This window comes from Lepisma saccharinum, chromosome 1 (assembly GCF_977018435.1).
Source record: "Lepisma saccharinum chromosome 1, izLepSacc3.1, whole genome shotgun sequence".
NCBI lineage: Eukaryota > Metazoa > Arthropoda > Insecta > Zygentoma > Lepismatidae > Lepisma > Lepisma saccharinum.
The window spans coordinates 136,674,882-136,692,887 of record NC_139229.1 but is presented as its reverse complement, the minus strand read 5'-3'; the positions used below and the strand labels follow the sequence as shown (position 1 = coordinate 136,692,887).

General features: G+C 37.8%; 1 protein-coding gene and 1 long non-coding RNA gene across 2 annotated transcripts in view; one reads left to right on the top strand and one right to left on the bottom strand.

Moving 5' to 3' along the window:
* Positions 1 to 8,258, top strand: part of LOC145979482 (uncharacterized) — a 41,099-nt gene extending 32,841 nt beyond the window's left edge. The window contains exons 2-3 of the mRNA XM_083112405.1: positions 5,674 to 7,441; positions 8,215 to 8,258. Of these exons, the coding sequence (XP_082968531.1) occupies positions 5,674 to 7,441; positions 8,215 to 8,258 (1,812 nt within the window). The remainder of the gene's footprint in view (positions 1 to 5,673; positions 7,442 to 8,214) is intronic.
* LOC145988949 (uncharacterized) overlaps positions 1 to 18,006 on the bottom strand; it is a 436,658-nt gene that overhangs the window by 298,224 nt on the left and 120,428 nt on the right. The window lies entirely within an intron of this gene.

Sequence of the window (18,006 nt, the reverse complement as noted above, 5' to 3'; positions counted from 1 at the left end):
AAAATGTTTGACATAAAGTCAAAGTATGGTAAAAAATAAACTCAAAATTAAGTTAAATAGCACACAGTAACATACATTTACTACCTAAATCAATAATCAAAGGGTCCTAGGTTCGTTATCCCGTGATAAAAGCAAATGGTGAAAACTGTAGGCCCCGTCCCTAATAGCTCTCCCTTCTTCATGGTACAGTTAAAAAAAACCTGCGCTAAAGCGTCCTGTGCCTTGGTGGCAAACCTGAGCGGAATATTAATTGGCGGCGGAAACCGCATAGCTTCAAAGATTTGACCCTTGCTGCGCATTCTCAGACATCCTTTGTTGTCTGATTGAATCCCTCCCCTGCCCTACAGTATTGCATAGCTTTCCTCTGTTCTTGCGTACTGGTTAACCTTGAAAAAACCGGTTCTGAAAATCTACCGACGCGTTCTCTGATTGGTCAATCAGATTCCTTCTTTGTTCTGACGTTGTGACGTCATTTGACCTTGAACGCACACTCCCCGAATTCCTTTCTCGTCTACCTGCGCTGAATATTAATTCATTCTCTCTGTCTACCCTCACCGCCGAGTCGAGATTCTGAGACAGTATTCTGTCTAGCGTCTGAGATCATCGTGTTTCATAACTTAATGAAATTATTGCATAGTACTAATTATTAACGTTGCATATCTCGGGTTCGAGTACCGGGACCGTCCCCAATCGTAATTGGACCTGTACCTACAGCCATTACTACCGTTCATAGCGGTTCATAAACCATAGAAAACTTATTTTCAATATTATAAACATTAATTATTATCGATTCATACATTACATACTTTGCAGTAATGAATATAAAACCATATGCATACCGTTTAGTACCTCTAATTACCTTCTATATACATATTTTTCATAAAATAAATAAATATATATTCATAAAAAGTTATAAACATGCAAATACATAAATGTAAAGTACTCTAAGTACATGCAAATGAATTCTAAGTACGTGCAAATTAATTAAAACCCGTGCAAATTAGTTATAAGTACGTGCAAATGAATTGCGAATATTAAATAGCGATTGAGCTTATCGCGTTCAACTTCTACTATGGATCTGTGTATATTTATATGATTAAGTACACAGTCGAACTCTAAGCGCAATATAAATAGTATCTATATTTACTTTACCCTCGTTATTCATAATAACTTACTTCCCTTTTGCACGCATAAGAATATTTAAACATCCGAATAATCCTCAAGTATGCATTCTATCAAAAATTGGTCCGGTTTTGTGGCGAGACTTAACACGTGAATTCTTCAATGTCGTCTCGATCAAAGAGCCGAGTTCACCTCTATTTTTTTAGAGAGCTCCGTGATTTGCGATGCTTCGGCAATTCTTTAATATCTGAAGTAAGTAGTAATGGTTATGGTTACATACATTATAATCTGAAAATTATAGATAATATCCCAGCAGTGAATTCACAAAACCAATATTGAAATTGGAACTAGATGTGATTTAAAACGTAACATACCCTTCGGTATGTGGGATCGAACTGGGTTGGTGTAGCTCACTGATCATTCATCCTTGATTATGGAGCAACTCGCTATTCATGGTAAACTTGATAGTAAGGTGCGAGAGGTAATAACTACACACGTATGAATGGCAAAACACAACACCTGAGTTTTATACACCCTAAGACTGGATCAACATGGTAGATGGAAAAGTATCTATACCTGTCTCAGGTGGGCTTCTCACGGTGAGCAATCATGATCGTGACTGTACGATACGGCGAGAGTTTGACGTCCAACTCCTCCAACATTTCCTCGCTCAATCCTCGTTCTGCCCCTATCATTGTTCGCTGTAATACTGACCAATGACCTCTCTCCTCCCAGATATTTATTACGATCGATTTTTCTAATCAAATGCAGATTATCCTGTATCCTCTTCCTAGTTTCACCTGTTTACGCCGTTGATGACCATGAATTGCTTAGGTAATGTCTGACACTGCATTCCTGATTGTCAAGTTCCTGTCTGGAAAAATGATGGCTGAATAATTGGGATTTGGAGGTTCATTATATTGATATTTCTAATTATTTCATAGATCGTTACGAAGACGTCAACCAATTCAAAGAGGCACTTCAGCTTTTCCGAAATTTTTTCTACGTGCACAAGGATTTTTCAATTGTAGAATAGGAAACGTAAACGTAAGAATAATAACAACAGCTTGTTCCGAAAGTAATGGTCAATTTTCGGATGAGCTATATGCACCTGGCTTATACCAAACATGTCCGCAACGTCATTGATATGAGTTGAAGCCCAACTCACTACATACAAACCCCTTCTGTACTCTGTCCCGGCTATCTCCAGAGCAACGTCGCGCATAGCGGCAGAGAAGGGAGGGAATTCGAGTGGGCAGAGGGAAGCTGGTGCGAAGGTTTTCTAATTCTTACGGTAGGCGCTCTAGAAGCTGGCAAGTAAAGTGTTGAGCGGGAAAGCGACCAATTCAGCGCGATAAGAAACGCAGCAGACTGTAGAACGAGGTACACGTATTACTTATTTCCGCCACGTCGTATCTGTCGGCGCCACCGCTGTTGTCTGGTTGGTCTGCGGCGAATTCCACGCTCCCCACTTCCGTTGCCAGCATCTAGAGCGCCCGCCGCAAGACCTGAAAAGACCTATAGTAACTGCACTATTTGCGCAGAGACTTCGTTTTCGTTCGCTTGTTCCAGAGATAAACTGGACAGAGTATAGTTTGCTGCACTTCTTGACTCTCTTTGTACTCTCGCGTCTAGTTGGTTACAAAGTGCAACACCGAGCCGTCTAATTCGTAGATTTGGTGCCATGTAGTGTATTTGGTGCCTGTGCCTTTTACACTACGTTCTGGAGGAGTGTACGGCGTGGACAGTGGTCACATGGTGCTTGCTAACCAATGAAATATATCGTATGTACGTTTAAAGTAGCAGAGAGGCACTTGTTGAATCCACGCCGCTATTCTTACGTACATCGTCTGCTTTGTTGAACGCAATTTTCACCAAACTGACACTAGGATGAAAATGCACTGCATCTGGTGTCAAAAAGTGTAGCAAACTAGACAGGACCACCCACTGGAATCTGGGAGGAAGCGAACGAAAACAAGTAATGCGAGGGGAAGTGAGTGCATGGAGGAAAAACGCGGCTACAGCTACCAGCAGTTTGCAGCTGCGGACACTGCTTTGTTCCGCTCGTTCGCTTTCTCCCCTTTCCTACTGTTATTTGCGGCCTTGCTGCATAGGTTCCAACACAGGGTTTGGTCGAGGAAGAATGATCTGTACAACTTGATATGAAGGAGCGAGCTGTGCGTTATTCTGTCTTATGAGCTTAAACTTAGCCATAATATGGCATGAATCTACAGTAAAGTGGTAGAGGCATGAGACGAAGAGACAACATCTGAACGTATTATTCGTTGGTGCTTTGCTGTTTGGTTTTACGAACTGTTTCAAGTTAAAATTTCTGCTCCTGTAATATTAACAAAACTACTTTAAAATATCTGTAATGATTATACTTAAATATTTATTATAATTATCAAACTAAATTTATTTATCCCGTTTTAATACACACACAAACACATATACATATTAGACGTGAAAAGTATGTTCCCGAGCATCAAGAGGGGACACGTTTTGGACATTATTAAAAAGAGAATGGGACAAGAAATTATAGGAGAATGGGATAGTGAAAGGGCAGTGAAGGCGCTGGAAACCATTTGGAATAACGGTTATAGTATAATGGGAGATAAAATAATGTTAATGAGTGAAGGACTAAATATAGGTTCTAGCCTAAGCCCAGCATTGGCTGAATTGGTTATGAATGAATGGGAAAAGAAAGTGATAGAAAAAGGAGGTGACAAAATAATTCTGTTTTGCAGATATGTGGACGATTGTTTTGGCATATGGAAGGGAACGAAGAGGCAGCTCGACATTTTTGCCAAAGAAATACAAGATGAAGAAAGAGGGATATTATTGGAATTTGAAATAGAAGAAGAAGACAAATTAAGCTACCTAGATATATTGATGAAAAGGAAGAGAGGAGAAGAAATTGAAACCGCTTGGCATCAGAAGAAGTGTGCAGCAGAGGTATTCTGCCACAAAAGAAGTGATGTAAGTGAGGTGACAAAAATAAATTTCATAAAGAATATGGAGGCCAGAATCAAGAAAATATGCATCAAAGAATGTGAAAAAGAAGGCAAAATAAATAGCCTATGGAAACAGCTGGAAAAAAATGGCTATGAGAAGCAGGATAGACTGGACATAAACAGAAGAAGTAAGAAAACGGGCAGGGGAGAATTGGAAGAGAAAGAAAACGAGGAGAGAAGGTTTGGAATAAGGAGTATGGGGAAGACCACAGAAAAGATATGCAAAGTGCTTAGAAAGCGGGAATTAAAACTTACAGGAAGGGAGGGAGAAGCATCTTAGGAATAGCGAAGAATGCAAGCAAGAAAAAGGAGAACAGAGAAGAGGAAGAGGAAGGGATTATCTACGAAGTAAAATGTAAAGAATGTCAGAGTGTGTACATAGGAGAAACGAAGAAAAGGCTGAAAGACAGGTTGAAACAACATAGGGATGATGTACGACTTAAGAGAGAGAGAAATGCAATATTTAAACACACGAGAGGAACAGGACATGACATAGAGTGGGATGAGGCTAAGCAGATAGGAAGGGAGAAGAGAATGCTAGTGAGAAAATGGAAGGAAGCCAAGGAAATAGAGAAGAAAGGTGGAGAAGACACAATGAACTGGAATGGGGGACTTAAGTTAAACAAAGAATGGAAGAAGGTGTTAGAAAGAGTGGAAAGGACAAGAGAGAAAGAGGAGAGGAGAAGGGAGAAAAATGAAGGAAAAAATAGCGTGAGATAAAAAGTCCAACCACATTCTATATGAAAGTAATTATGTTTAGCCATTTAGGTGAAAGTACAGTTGGCAAGTGAAAGCCACCTGCTAGAAAGTTCCTAACAACTTTCTAATAGTCTGGAGGGAGTAATGTTTGTGTGTATATATAATGCCCTTTTTGTGTATCTTGTTGCACAATAATAGTAATTTGATTAATTGAATTTATTTGTAATTTTGGGTGCGTCAGCACTTAGACTATTTGCACCCGACACATTATACGAAGTCCAGCCACTTACCATAGTAAAATATGACTAAAACAGAACTGTAATTTCGTCTAAAATATTCTTACTTCAGTTAAAATCTGGGGCTGTGAAGGGAAACTCAGCACAATGAAGAACATAACACAGGACAACACACACATCCCTACATGGATTATACTGGCGGTAGGTCCAGACGCCAACAATAATATTGAGTTTGAGTTTTTGTTGTTTTTCTAAGTCCACTTTATGCACAAAAGGCTAATCAGGACTGGATGTACAATTTAAAGTGGGATCCGAACCATTATGTGCCTCCACCGGGTGTTGAGACTCCTTGATTTCAAGGCGTCGACGTTACCACTACGCCATCGGGCAGGCCCCGAAAAAATAATCAATATTTGAACAATTTAATTGTTAAAATTTTCAAGTATTGGTACCTGTGGAAACCGGTAAGAGTATCGGTATCGGTTCAAACTGGTATCGGTTCAATCCTAATATTATATATATTTATGAGTAATAAATATTAATTACGAAACATCTCTATAACCAATCACATTAAGTTCCTTTCAATTCTTTCATACTTTCAGATTATGTGGTTAGTTCCTGTTATATTGATTTCCACTTTGTGGGAGAGAGCTGTCACTAAACAACAAATTACTCATCAACAGAATGACGTTATCGAACGCAGCCACAGCCTGGAATTATTGTTACGAGGAATAGTCATAAATTATTTCTACCAGGAAAAATGCATAGTGATAACACACGACACGTACTATGGATTGGGAGATGCAATTAGACACTTGTCAGACCACCTGCAGATGCCAGCTTCAATTGTCTCGGACAACAATGCTTCTACTACTAACCTAACTGAATTATTTGTCAGTGCAATGGACATGGGTTGTAAAGTGTTTATCATCATATCCTGCAATATACTGCGTGTCATACAATCAATTTACGACGCCTTAAATTCAGTCCAACAGCCAAATGTTATGAAGTATGTAATAGTTGGGTGTGAAAGTGAAGAAATTAACAGTGCGATTGATGAAAAGTTTCTCAGGTATGCTCCTTACAGTATTATTATAAATCCAATGCAAGCCGATAGTAATGAGCTCCAGAAAATAATGTACAGAATTAGAACGCAAGACGTAGGCTACAACTTGAACCCAAATGGTCTAAAGGTAGTCGATTATTGGGATGGACATGCATTTACAAATCCCTCCAATATTTGTGCAGACAAACTAGATGATCTATGTGGAATTGCTTTGAGGTTCAGCATGATAGATTACAGTCCCTACGCAATTCCCGGAAATCATTCTCACGAAGGTTCAAATCTTAGAATGGTTCTAGAGATTTGCAAAACTTACAATGCCACCATGGGTATGGATGTAGTAAGTGGGGGATTTGGAGAAATACTGAACAACGGTACAGTAACCGGATTGGCCGGTTCTGTTGTGAACGGCGACTACGTTGCTGGGATACCAGGGCAGTACATATGTAGCTTCTATTACGGGCTCGGGGATTTAACTGCACCTAACATCAGATCCACTACATCGTTTCTGACCCCGAGGCCGAGGATGGTGCACGAGTTGTGGTCCATATACAAACCTTTCCGTGGCGACATGTGGGGATATGTTGTAATTTTTCTCCTCTTGAACGCTCTTGTTTTGACAACTTTTGCCAGAATCCATTCCGCGCTGCTTCCCTCAGTTCTTAAAAGTCATTATCTAGAATACACAGTGTCGCTTATGAGCTGCGTAAGCCTTCTCATTGGCCAGCCTGCATCTCCAACTGCATATGCGTTCGTGAGGCTCATGCTAACCTGGACAACTTTCACGTCCATTTTGCTGTCCACCGCTTTCAACACAAATCTCATATCGTGCCTTACCGTCCCCGCCTTTCTAAAGCCTATTGATTCCATTCAAGATCTGGCAGAATCTGGTATGAGTTTGGGAAGTAAAGAGCAGAGCTTCTTAAGTGTTCTGGAAGGCGCGGTTGACAAGCATATTCAGGAAATCGTGGACAGATTTGTTGATGAAGAGGATGTCGAAATCCTCAACACTCTCGCAAGGAACGATGAAATTAGCATCGCCGTTGAGAAAACGTCTTCTGGAAACATACGTGGGATTGATTACTTGGAGGAAGACCCTCTTCTTCAATTACATCTAATGAGTGGCGAATCGATGTATTCGTACCTTGGGCTCCTGATGAAAAAGGGATCCCCACTGCTGCAGAAATTTAACAAGGTCATTGTTTGGTTGAGGGATACCGGGATAATTGGCCACTGGGAGAAACATATGGTATTGAAGCATCATCCACTAATATACGAAGATGACATGGCCGAAGCAAGTGCTATAGGTATGAGAGAAATGCTGGGAGCGTTTACTTCTTGGTTTATTGGATTGTCTATTTCCGCGCTTTTCTTACTGTTCGAGCTGATGGCACAGTACTATTGCAATTCCAAACAGTTTTCCTTCATATCATTCAGTCAAAATCTGTCACATGACAAGAAATAAACGGTGGAAGCACAGAGATATAAATTTGGCGTAATAATCATTATATTTTCATTGAACAAGTTTTAAAAGGTTGTGACATAACCAATTCCAATTTGAACATCTATTGCAGAAGATAACTTTAGTAAAACTTTGTTCATTATGTGTATATTTCCTTGTGAAAGAATCTTTACAACCTATATTTGTGCTCGTATTTGATGCTGGTACACAAAGAAAACAAAATGCATCAACTTCATTTTATGTATTTCAATGATGCAATTGATTGATATATTAATGCAACAAGAGAAATTGGAAGGTTAAGAGAAATGAGGCGCTGGAATGCTAAATTGTACTGCGATTAAAATGTAATGCATTTTCTTGTAGTTGTGTGTTTCAACCTGCCATTAGTTCAAACTACTTGTTTAATTTTCATGAGTTTTCTGTTGATCATATTTATAACATTCTTGTTAGTTTGTTAATAAACCTCTGAAAGACGTTCCCTGGAACAGTAAGTTGAAAATAACATTTAACATGTTATGCATTTTAGAGCATATGAAATATGTGACGCATTTAGATAATTGCTTGATACTACAGATTTTATGTACTTTTATGCATTAATAAATACGTTTACTCTTGTAGGAGACCTCAAAGTTAGTAAAGAATTAATATTCCCAGTATTGTGACGAATAGAGCCTTTACGTAGGATTTGAGATTGTGCAAAGTACATTCCAGAAATTGGAGATATCCTTTGACTGCCCCAACTCCTTATAAAATCTTGGAATCTACGAGAAGATGAAATTTCATTACTTCCTCTTCTTGAAGCAACTTTTACAATACCAATATATCTCCACCGCGTAGGCTTCAATCCGATACTTCGAACCATTAACAACGACGCGCAACAGATGTTTCGAACAGCTGAAAATCTGCTTTCAAAGCACAAACATCTCGGGAAACATCCAACGTCCCTGAAAGAAATGTGAGTTTCGGTTCTTGTCATCCCAGATAAGGAAACGGATGGATACGTCAATGTTTCCACTGTTGCTCTGATGGGTCATTCCGGAACAATTCACACAAATGTTCTCAGAAGGTTGGTTTCATTCCAGTTATTTCGTCGAGTTACTGCTTGTTAAAAGTTAACTCCATTACAGTTTATTGATCTTTGAAATCGCTCACTCACAGTTAAACTTAGTTTAAAAGTAACTGGAAGTTGCGTTTCTACTAAAGAGCAAGAAGAAGGAAAATATAAAAGATAAGATCATGCCCCGAACATGATTATACGTTGTCAGCAGACACCCAGTGCCATCTATTGGAATGATGTTGCAACATATGCAGGGTAATGAGAGTGTAAGAAGGTTGCAGTCCTTTCTCTAACAAAAAAAAGTGAGAGAAACTAAATAGTATATGGAAATAAATCAAGGAACGTTACACTAATTTGAGAAGTATGGTGTAGTTGAAAATACAATAACTTTATCTTCGGCAAATATTTTGTTATAACCTATAGAGCTTCGACTTTGTACTATTTCAAAAATTGCTTAAAGTGCATTTCAATTCTATATTCCCAACTACTATCGAATTATAAATTATAGATACTCGAGTTTGGACTCCAATTAAAAATTAACCAGTAGACCTACATAAAAACGAATTCCATCAAAATTTAGCTTATTCAATTCTGCATGGAATCCAAACTCTACTATATTTAATTTTTAATTCGACAGTAGTCATTTTGTAGCCTGACTCTTGTGTTTATATTGCTATACTATCTAATACATATTTATAAACACTAATGAACTGAAATAGGGGGTCAAAATGCAGGGGTATACCTCTGGCAGCGTATTTTCTTCTCAGATTTTTTTTATTTTCGTTGTGCACTTAAAACTTAAAAGTTAACGTGGAAAGTGATATTTTGAACAAAATACATAAATTATTGTTAAAATTTGTGTTTTATGTATTTGCTATCTGTGATTACAATTATACTGAATATGCATGAGTGCATGTACTACATGCTAATAAAAGTACTGAGTCATATTCTTTTGCACTTAAAACTATAACCCTCTGATGACAATGATAAAATGTTTTGTTACGCATATGATAAAAATAAGATAATGCAATCTACAACAATGCACGACGTTGCTAGTGGTTTCGTATTGGTCGATAAGATACCGTAAACGTGCTGCTAACAATTGACTTTGTCCACAAGCAGCCGTGAGAGAGATAAGAGCGTCTGAAAGATCAGTCATAGGTGTAAAGGATTTAAAACTTTGTCAGCTAGCCTTACTGTTGTGGATGCATATTAGATTTAACCGGTAGAGTTTAATAATTTAAGTCTTCAATACTTAAATTTACATGAAACTTAGATAAGTTAGTTTTGCCAATAGCAATTTTACATATGAATGGCTTATTGCAGAAAGGGACCTGAGTCACTTTTGCACAATTCTGAGAAAAACAATGAAAAATCGTATAATATTAATAGTGTAAGAAAGAAATGTGCCGTTGTTGGCTCAAATATTCAACATAATGAATAGTTAATTTTGCAACCCTCAATGCACCCCCCTGCAGTATGCTGCTAGACACAGTGGAGATGAAAAAATTAACTCCGATACCTCAAAAATGTGACTCAGGTCCCTTTCTGCAATAAGCCATTCATATGAAATGAAGGTGAATTCTAATATAGGTTCTTATTACACTGTCGATTGTCTATTTTACAAGAAGAAAGAAATGCTCTCTCTCTCTCTCTCTCTCTCTCTCTCTCTCTCTCTCTCTCTCTCTCTCTCTCATCAGTCTTATAATCGTATTTGACAAATTTATGAAACTTACATGCTCACTGCAGTATTCTGTAAAGTTATTTCATAAAGTCAGACCTGAATCTCAGTTAAATAAATGCGTGATTAAAACTAGAAGATTTGGTTCCATAATGTTATCAAAACCTTGCATTTAAATACTATGCCTAATGGTTTCTCTGATGGATCCTATATTTGCTAGATTGCAACTTATTGGATAAACCGGATAACCATTTGTACTATTACTCAGCTTTCTCTTAAGAGGAACTTTTCCCTTTCCCTTAACCCTTACGATTCAACCTTTATTCTCAATCTTATATCCATCCCTGTTGGCTTCCTTCGTGTTGAATTATTTATTAAGAACTAACGAAAAATTCCAAAACGTTAAACAAAAATGGTCACAAAGATAGCATGCATGACAAACGAATTGGCAGTACTTGCCCCCGACATATACATTTGTATGTATGTCACAGAATCTTGCAGTGGTTGCAGTAGAAAAAAAAACTAGTGCCTGGCCACAGTTGCCAGCTCATAGTATACCTTTACAAATAAAGTTACTAAAACAAATATATCCTACACTTCCATAGCCGTATTACAGTAATATCAAAAACAAGAGTTCAGCATTCCTCATTTCAAATTAAGATTGCCTCACCATCTGGCTTTACAATTTCTGCTAGACTTTGGCCTCCACCATAACATTCCTCCAATCGTCTCTTCTTCTGAACTCTATTATTCCATTCCCTTATTCTCATCTTAATACCGTGGATAACTTCATTTGTCCATTTCGATTTTCGTTTCCCTCTTCTCTCACTTGAGTATAGTCTCTCTATCATTATTTTCTTGGATAATATTTCTTCTTCCATTCTTTCGACATATCCCAACTTACTTGTCCCAAGTATTCCATCTATTTCGTCGTTGTTCCTTATTCTCCACGTTTAGTTTTTGTAGGTCTGTACATTGTCCGTACGTCCGAGCTATAAGTTGTTACTGATCTTACCACCGTTTTATATAAGAGGAGCGGTAGAAAAGTTCACGGTCCGACCAAGAAGTAAATGACAGCTATAAAACGTTCTTACTATTCCACATGTTTACCTGTAAGTTCAACACACTTGGCATATCCGTGTCTCGAGTTTCTTTAACCTTTCCATCAATAATTATTTTGTCTGGGCTGCAAAAAAGCTGCTCTGTTGCTCCTATCAGCATTGAATCCTTGCAAAATTTGTATTTTCTGGATCTTTTAAGGTTAGGAAATACACAATTGTCAGACGGAGCAAGATCTTGCACCGAAACCCAAATTCCTTCAAAACAACCAGTGCTTTCCCAGCTTTGTGTGAGGGAGCATTGTCTTGCAAAAAGAAAACAGAATTCCTTGCTACATTTTTCTGCGCCAAGGTTCCTCCACTGACTTCAAACAAATGAAACAAATAGTATTATGATCGTGCAAATTGGCATAGTACGCTCTAAAATAAACAGTCTTTACAGTGACAGTGAGAAAACTAAACATATATTTTCTGAAATGGGTTACACCGAGATGTTTTCACCTCTTCTCGTTGAAGTGCTGTCAATTAACTTGCTCCTGGTTAGTTGAATAAATAATACATTACAATTTTAAAAAAATGATAAATTCGATTTTTCTCACCTACTTTGTATAAGTTTTCTAACTTTTATATTAACGACGGCGCTTCACAATTTCCTAACCTACTTCTATAAACAAGCCAGCATGTAACACAAGTCTAAATTGAATCTGCTCTTTCTACGAATTTACCGTGTCGTGTGTTATTTTCCATGCTCAGAAATCATAAGAGGAACACAGTGTTAAGCCCAACCGCTTACATAATTAACAGCCATAACTGTCTCATAATTTCCCGATTCATAATCGAAAATCATTAAAGGTGCGTGTCTTAAATTACATGGACGTTCAATAAATAAGGCAGGAAGATTAAAGGAAGGGAAAGAGACGATAAATGCAACCACAATGCAATCTCGATTAATTAGTGCACGAGGTGAGCAAACAGCGCAGGAAATCGAATGAAAATAAGGTTAGATGGAAATAGATTTGGAACGGTAGCAGTAGAGAACGAGACACTGTGCTGTGGAAAACGAAATCATAGATCAACGGACAAAGGTAATAGTGTGTTGGCTTCATTTCTACTCAGATATTATATTGCGTTTATCCAGCTTCCATCGTGTGTATTCTGCTTTACTCTTAATTTCCCTTTCATATTTATTCCTTTCTTCTGTTCGCTTTCATCCATCTCTTGTTTGAATTTTAATCTCTTTTAAGTGTTTTCTATCTACTTTTCAGCTTCTCTTTTTCACTCTCTCCCTTACTAATTCTCTTAGAGCGTCCCTTGTGTTACGATCTTCTGCCTCCTTTATTAGTTTGCATTGATATCGGTTTAAGTTTAAACATGTACTAATTATCTCTCTGGTATTGGAAAATAAGAAAAAAATGAGAAAATTTTAAATTCCATTCCAATATTATGTTTAAATTAGTCCTTGGGAATATAAATATTGGTTCCCGAGAGACTTTTCTGGATCTCCTTGCGTAATAATTGCAAGTACAGGGTGATCCTAATACAAAATTACCAAAATTTAAGTTTCATTATTTTTTAAGAATAACTGGTTTCATTTTTATTGGAGTTATTGTGTATTCCTTCTCTCCTGTGTTAAATGACCGTGATTCTCCGAACGGAGCGTATGCGGCACCACCATACGGTAGTCACATAAAAATCAGGTTGAGCGGAAATTTTGGAAAATTAGGACATGTTGACTGGTTGGGGATTGATGGATCTCCATGTAACATAAAGAGGTCAAAGGTAAGTACCATTTAATCCTTCAAGATACGGAGATAGATTTAGACACATTGGCGTATTCAGCAGGGGACAAAGTGCACTTGCCCTCACATGAAAACGAGTGGTGAAAATTTTCATTCCGTTTATTGTGGTTTCTTATTTTTTTACGTGGAAAGTAAAATAAATGTTATTTCATTTGCAAATAATTCAAAATATAGCATTTACCTCCTTGCGAAAATGTCGTTTGTTCCCTTCGAAAAAAAGTGTTTGTCCCCTTTGGGCTATGACCAAGTTTGGACACATACTATATTGTTGTACAGGTAGATAAAAACTCAATATTACGATTTGAAGCAGGAAAAAAGTTATCATCCAAAGATACAAGGAAAAATTTAACAATTTTTTACGTGAATGCATGCACTATTTCTTCTTGTTGGTTTCGACTTTGCGACGGGTAGGTTCTATAGTAGAATGAGCTCTACTACGTGGCCTTCAATGGCGATACACAGCCGATATTCTCTTGGGTTATGAAAACAAGATGGTTTAGAAACGCACATGCATAGGCTATACTCTGGTACTTGATGTAATTTATATGACCAAGTTTAGTCATCGAAAGGTTTTACATTAAAATATAAGCAGACACAAGGCTCCGAGTGTCTCAACACAAGGATTCGAGCGACCACACACGCCTACCAAGTCGAAGAATGTTTGCCTAAGCTCAAGTTCCTGTCTATCGTTGTAGTCTTGAATAATAAACAACTTCTTTTGATTTTACGTGGCCATCGGCAGACTACACGCTGAGATAAAGAGTTGAACCTGTGTCTCCACACAAAGTTATTGAGCTATTAGTGGCGAACAACCGGTTTCTCTTGCCAACTTACTTGCACGGCATGACTGCAATTTAATATGCAAAAGACTTGCTAGTGCATATAACTTCCAAGTGTGCTTATTGGCAAGTGAATGTCGAGCACAGGTCTAGATTTTGAAATCCGCATCGAGAAGCATGCGACAATAACCGAATCATTATGTTGTCATCATTACCTTGGAATTTCTTCCTCCAGATTTGTCCTGGTCGATGACGCGCTGTGTTCTGGAAATATATAGCGCAGTCAGTCTCATTATACCTTTTTTTTTTTGGAAATAAACTGGATATATTGATTCGAATATGAAACGTACGCAAACATGATTTGCATCTACAAAAGTTTCCTTCGAGAAGATTTAGTTATAAATCATTCAACTAATATAAAATATACATTTAGTAACCCACAAATTAAATTACATAGGCCAGTACTTGAAGTGGAAATTGTTAGGTTGGGAAATGTTTACTCGAGACTTGGGCTAGTTGGGGCTGCAACATGGTGGCAATGAGTAAGCTGGGGGATACAATCCACACTTCCGCACAATCCGCACTTCAAGCGCTGTCATGGCATAATAAACAAGATATATTACAATAAAATGTTCAATGAAAAATATTCAATTTTAGAACAACGTAAACAGGGTATCTACCAAAATAACGAATACAAAATTCTTGACTTTTTAATTACTTTTTCTTGAGCATTTTCCTTAACATTTATTTAATCGCCCCCTACTTAGGTATAGTAGAAAATTAAGAAAATATATATTTTTATTCAATGAAAAGCCCCTATCACAAGGTCGGTCGACGACATCTAAAGCTGTGCTTTAACAAGATATTTAGACTTCTTTAATTATTAATGCTCCAGACTTCATTCTGGGTGGGAAATGGCCACATTACTTTATTTAATGTTTTTACAAAACTTCACGCATACAAGAATATAATTCTTAAGAAACAACGTGAACAAATCTTAACCACAACTCAATACAATTTTAGATTTCGAAATATTCAATTTTATCAAATCCCAGCACAGGTATATAACAATGTAAATTCACTATATTGTAAAAAAGGAGCAAAATTTATTTCTCTCTTCTTGACCTACCTGTTGATTTCTTGGATCTTGACCATCTTCACATTCTTCACTTGTAGACACCTAATGCTAGGAAAAGACACGAATTTGTGAATTGTAGACTACCAATAATATCATAAGTAATGGATTATATCAAAGGGAGAATTTTATCTGACAACGGGCGTATACATTTTCTTGTAATTAGAAATTCAATACACATTTTAATAATATCTGTGTGTCAGCTTTCCAAAGTGGCATAAGATCTTTCTAGAAGCACCTTCACGTAATTCTGAGTCATTTCTATGAAAAATCGTATACTTGATTCCAAAATACAGCATTGTCAGTGATGGACAATTCTCAAAATAAGATATTTCCTTAGTACAATCGTTCAGTGAACAGGGTTCAAAGAAGGGTAAAGGAGCATGTGAAGAATTTATAAAGTAGACTGAAAGAGGAGCATAAAACGTGAAATACCGTTGTTAGAACTCCTAAGTAAATTTAAGGAATGAAAGGTCTGGAGAATGGAATATGTCACGTTAGTTTTTTAAAGGGTCGTAAACCTTGAAGGATAGAGAAGGGAGTGGTACAATGGATGGATGGAGGGAATCGTAAAAAGATCCGTGCGCAGTTAACAGGAAAAGGCTGTGATGTCGTCATAAAACCAGCCTTTCTGCTTTAAAAGTTTCCAGAACTCGCGCTCCAGAAGCATGACGAGAGCCTCGCCTACAATAATACAATGTTTATAAAAGGAGTCTTCTCTCACAGTAAAAATCGCTTGAAATCATGTGGTTATATGCGAAGGATTTCCTACTTGTTTTCTAAGCAAAGTTCACTGACACCTGAAATTATGTAGCTATGTGCGAAGGATTTCCTACTTGTATTCTACGCAAAGGAGTTATCGATTTCATTGCAAATTGAACAATTTTCATCATCTTCTTGTCCAAGAGACCTTGAATCTCATTCAAGCAACTAATATTTTTATTGCCACTCGAAACAACTCAAAGCTGGTGGGAAACCTACATACGGCTTTAAGGTAAAGAATTATTGCATTAATTTCAAACTCAATATTTTCATTCCATGTTCATGTTCAAAATCTCTTGAATCCCATTAAAGTTACTGATGTTGCTGCTGCACGTTAATTTAAACGCTGCGGCTGATTATCAATATAGAATCTCCATATTGGATTGAGGTGATCGAGTAATTTTCAAGATACGTACATGCTCAATGTTTTTGTTGTTGATTCCTAAGAATCGGCTTGCAATCAAGGGCTCCCGGGTTCGATACCCGGTCGAGGCATATTGGACAGTCGTTCGGATTCCGCTTTAAACTGGAGGTCCAGTCCCGATTAGCCTGTGTACAAAGTTGACTTAAAATATAAACAACTCCTAAGATAGCATTAAATAGATAATTTAACGAACAATTTACACTAAAAAACATGATCAAAAGCACAATATCTTCCACTTTCTGACGCGCTACTTTCCCCAATTCTATGTTTGATTCGCAGCAAGAAAAAAAAAATAATTTTTTCATATATTTTGGGACGGCACACAGCGAAGAAAAGTTTATAAATTCATGTTACTGTCCGTGTGAGTTTCCGGGACGTGACAGAAATAAATCAAACCCAGGATTTTGATGCTACGAGGAGTCCTGTTCATGTAGCCCAGATTTCCACTCCTACCACTTCTTATCTCGCGCCTTAATGGAGATTGATTCATCCTTTTCGCAAAGACCAGGATGGATTTTTCTTCAAGGCGACAGATGCTGTTCACAGCCAGCCTAGTGGTAAAGGAAAATTCCGTCTCGCTGTATCTTTCCATTTCTCTTTTGCCCAATCCACTTCTCTTATCCTATCTGTACCCTATTTCTTTCTTTTCTTTTGTCTATCCTCCTCTCATTCTGTCCTGGTGTCTTTCTTTTCCTAACGGCTTCATCCCTTTCTTCTTTGACTATAAGTCGTTCTCTCTTCTTTCTCTGCATATATTTGTCTATCAATCGCTGTCTCATTGTCCTTATCAGTTGCTCTCTCATTCTCTCCTTGGCAATCACTCAATTTCTTTCTATATTTGTCTATCGTGTCAGTCACTCTCTTTGTACATGATTGATTAATTTGGTTTCTTTTACTTCCCTTTTTTGCCACTTTTGGCTAACAGCGAAGATGAGGATGAGTGATGATACACTGAAATTGAAGATAGTCGATGTATTAATTCCCTGTCGTTCGATACCTGGTGGAGTCACATAGTGGTTTGGCTGCCACTTTAAACTGTAGGTCCAGTCTCGATTAACCTTTCTGTCTATAAAGTGCACTTAATAAACTCATTTTCTGTAGGGTGCTCTCTTCTTTGCCCCTCCTCTCTCTGTGTATATTTTGACCCCTCTCTCTCTCTCTCTCCTGCTTCCTCTGTTTGTTCCTTTCTCTGCACGTCTCTCTCTCTCTCTCTCTCTCTCTCTCTCTCTCTCTCTCTCTCTCTCTCTCTCTCTTCCTCCATCTGTGTGCCTCCCTCACTTTCTGCATGCCTGTATCTGTATTTCTATATCTTTAGGTTTGCCTTGTTTCTCCTTCTCTGTACTCTCTCTTCCTCTCTGTACATATGTGCTCCTCGCTCTCGCTCTCTCTCTCTCTCTCTCTCTCTCTCTCTCTCTCTCTCTGTTTTATTTCTCGATCTACCTCATTTGCGCACACATTGAGGAAGAGCGAAGGAGACCATCAAAGTACAACCGGCAAAAGACAACTCCATCCTGGCTGCTACCTAGACGCTGTAAATATCCCATCTGAGTATCTCACTCGATACTGTGTCCCTTTACAATTCAAATTGCATCGTCCCCGGACGCGTATCTATCTCGAAGTCGGATTTCTTTTACTTCCACAAGTTTATCGTATAACTTGGAAACCAGCTTGGAAAACTAGAAGCGTGATTTCTGCGATTCACATCTCCATTCATT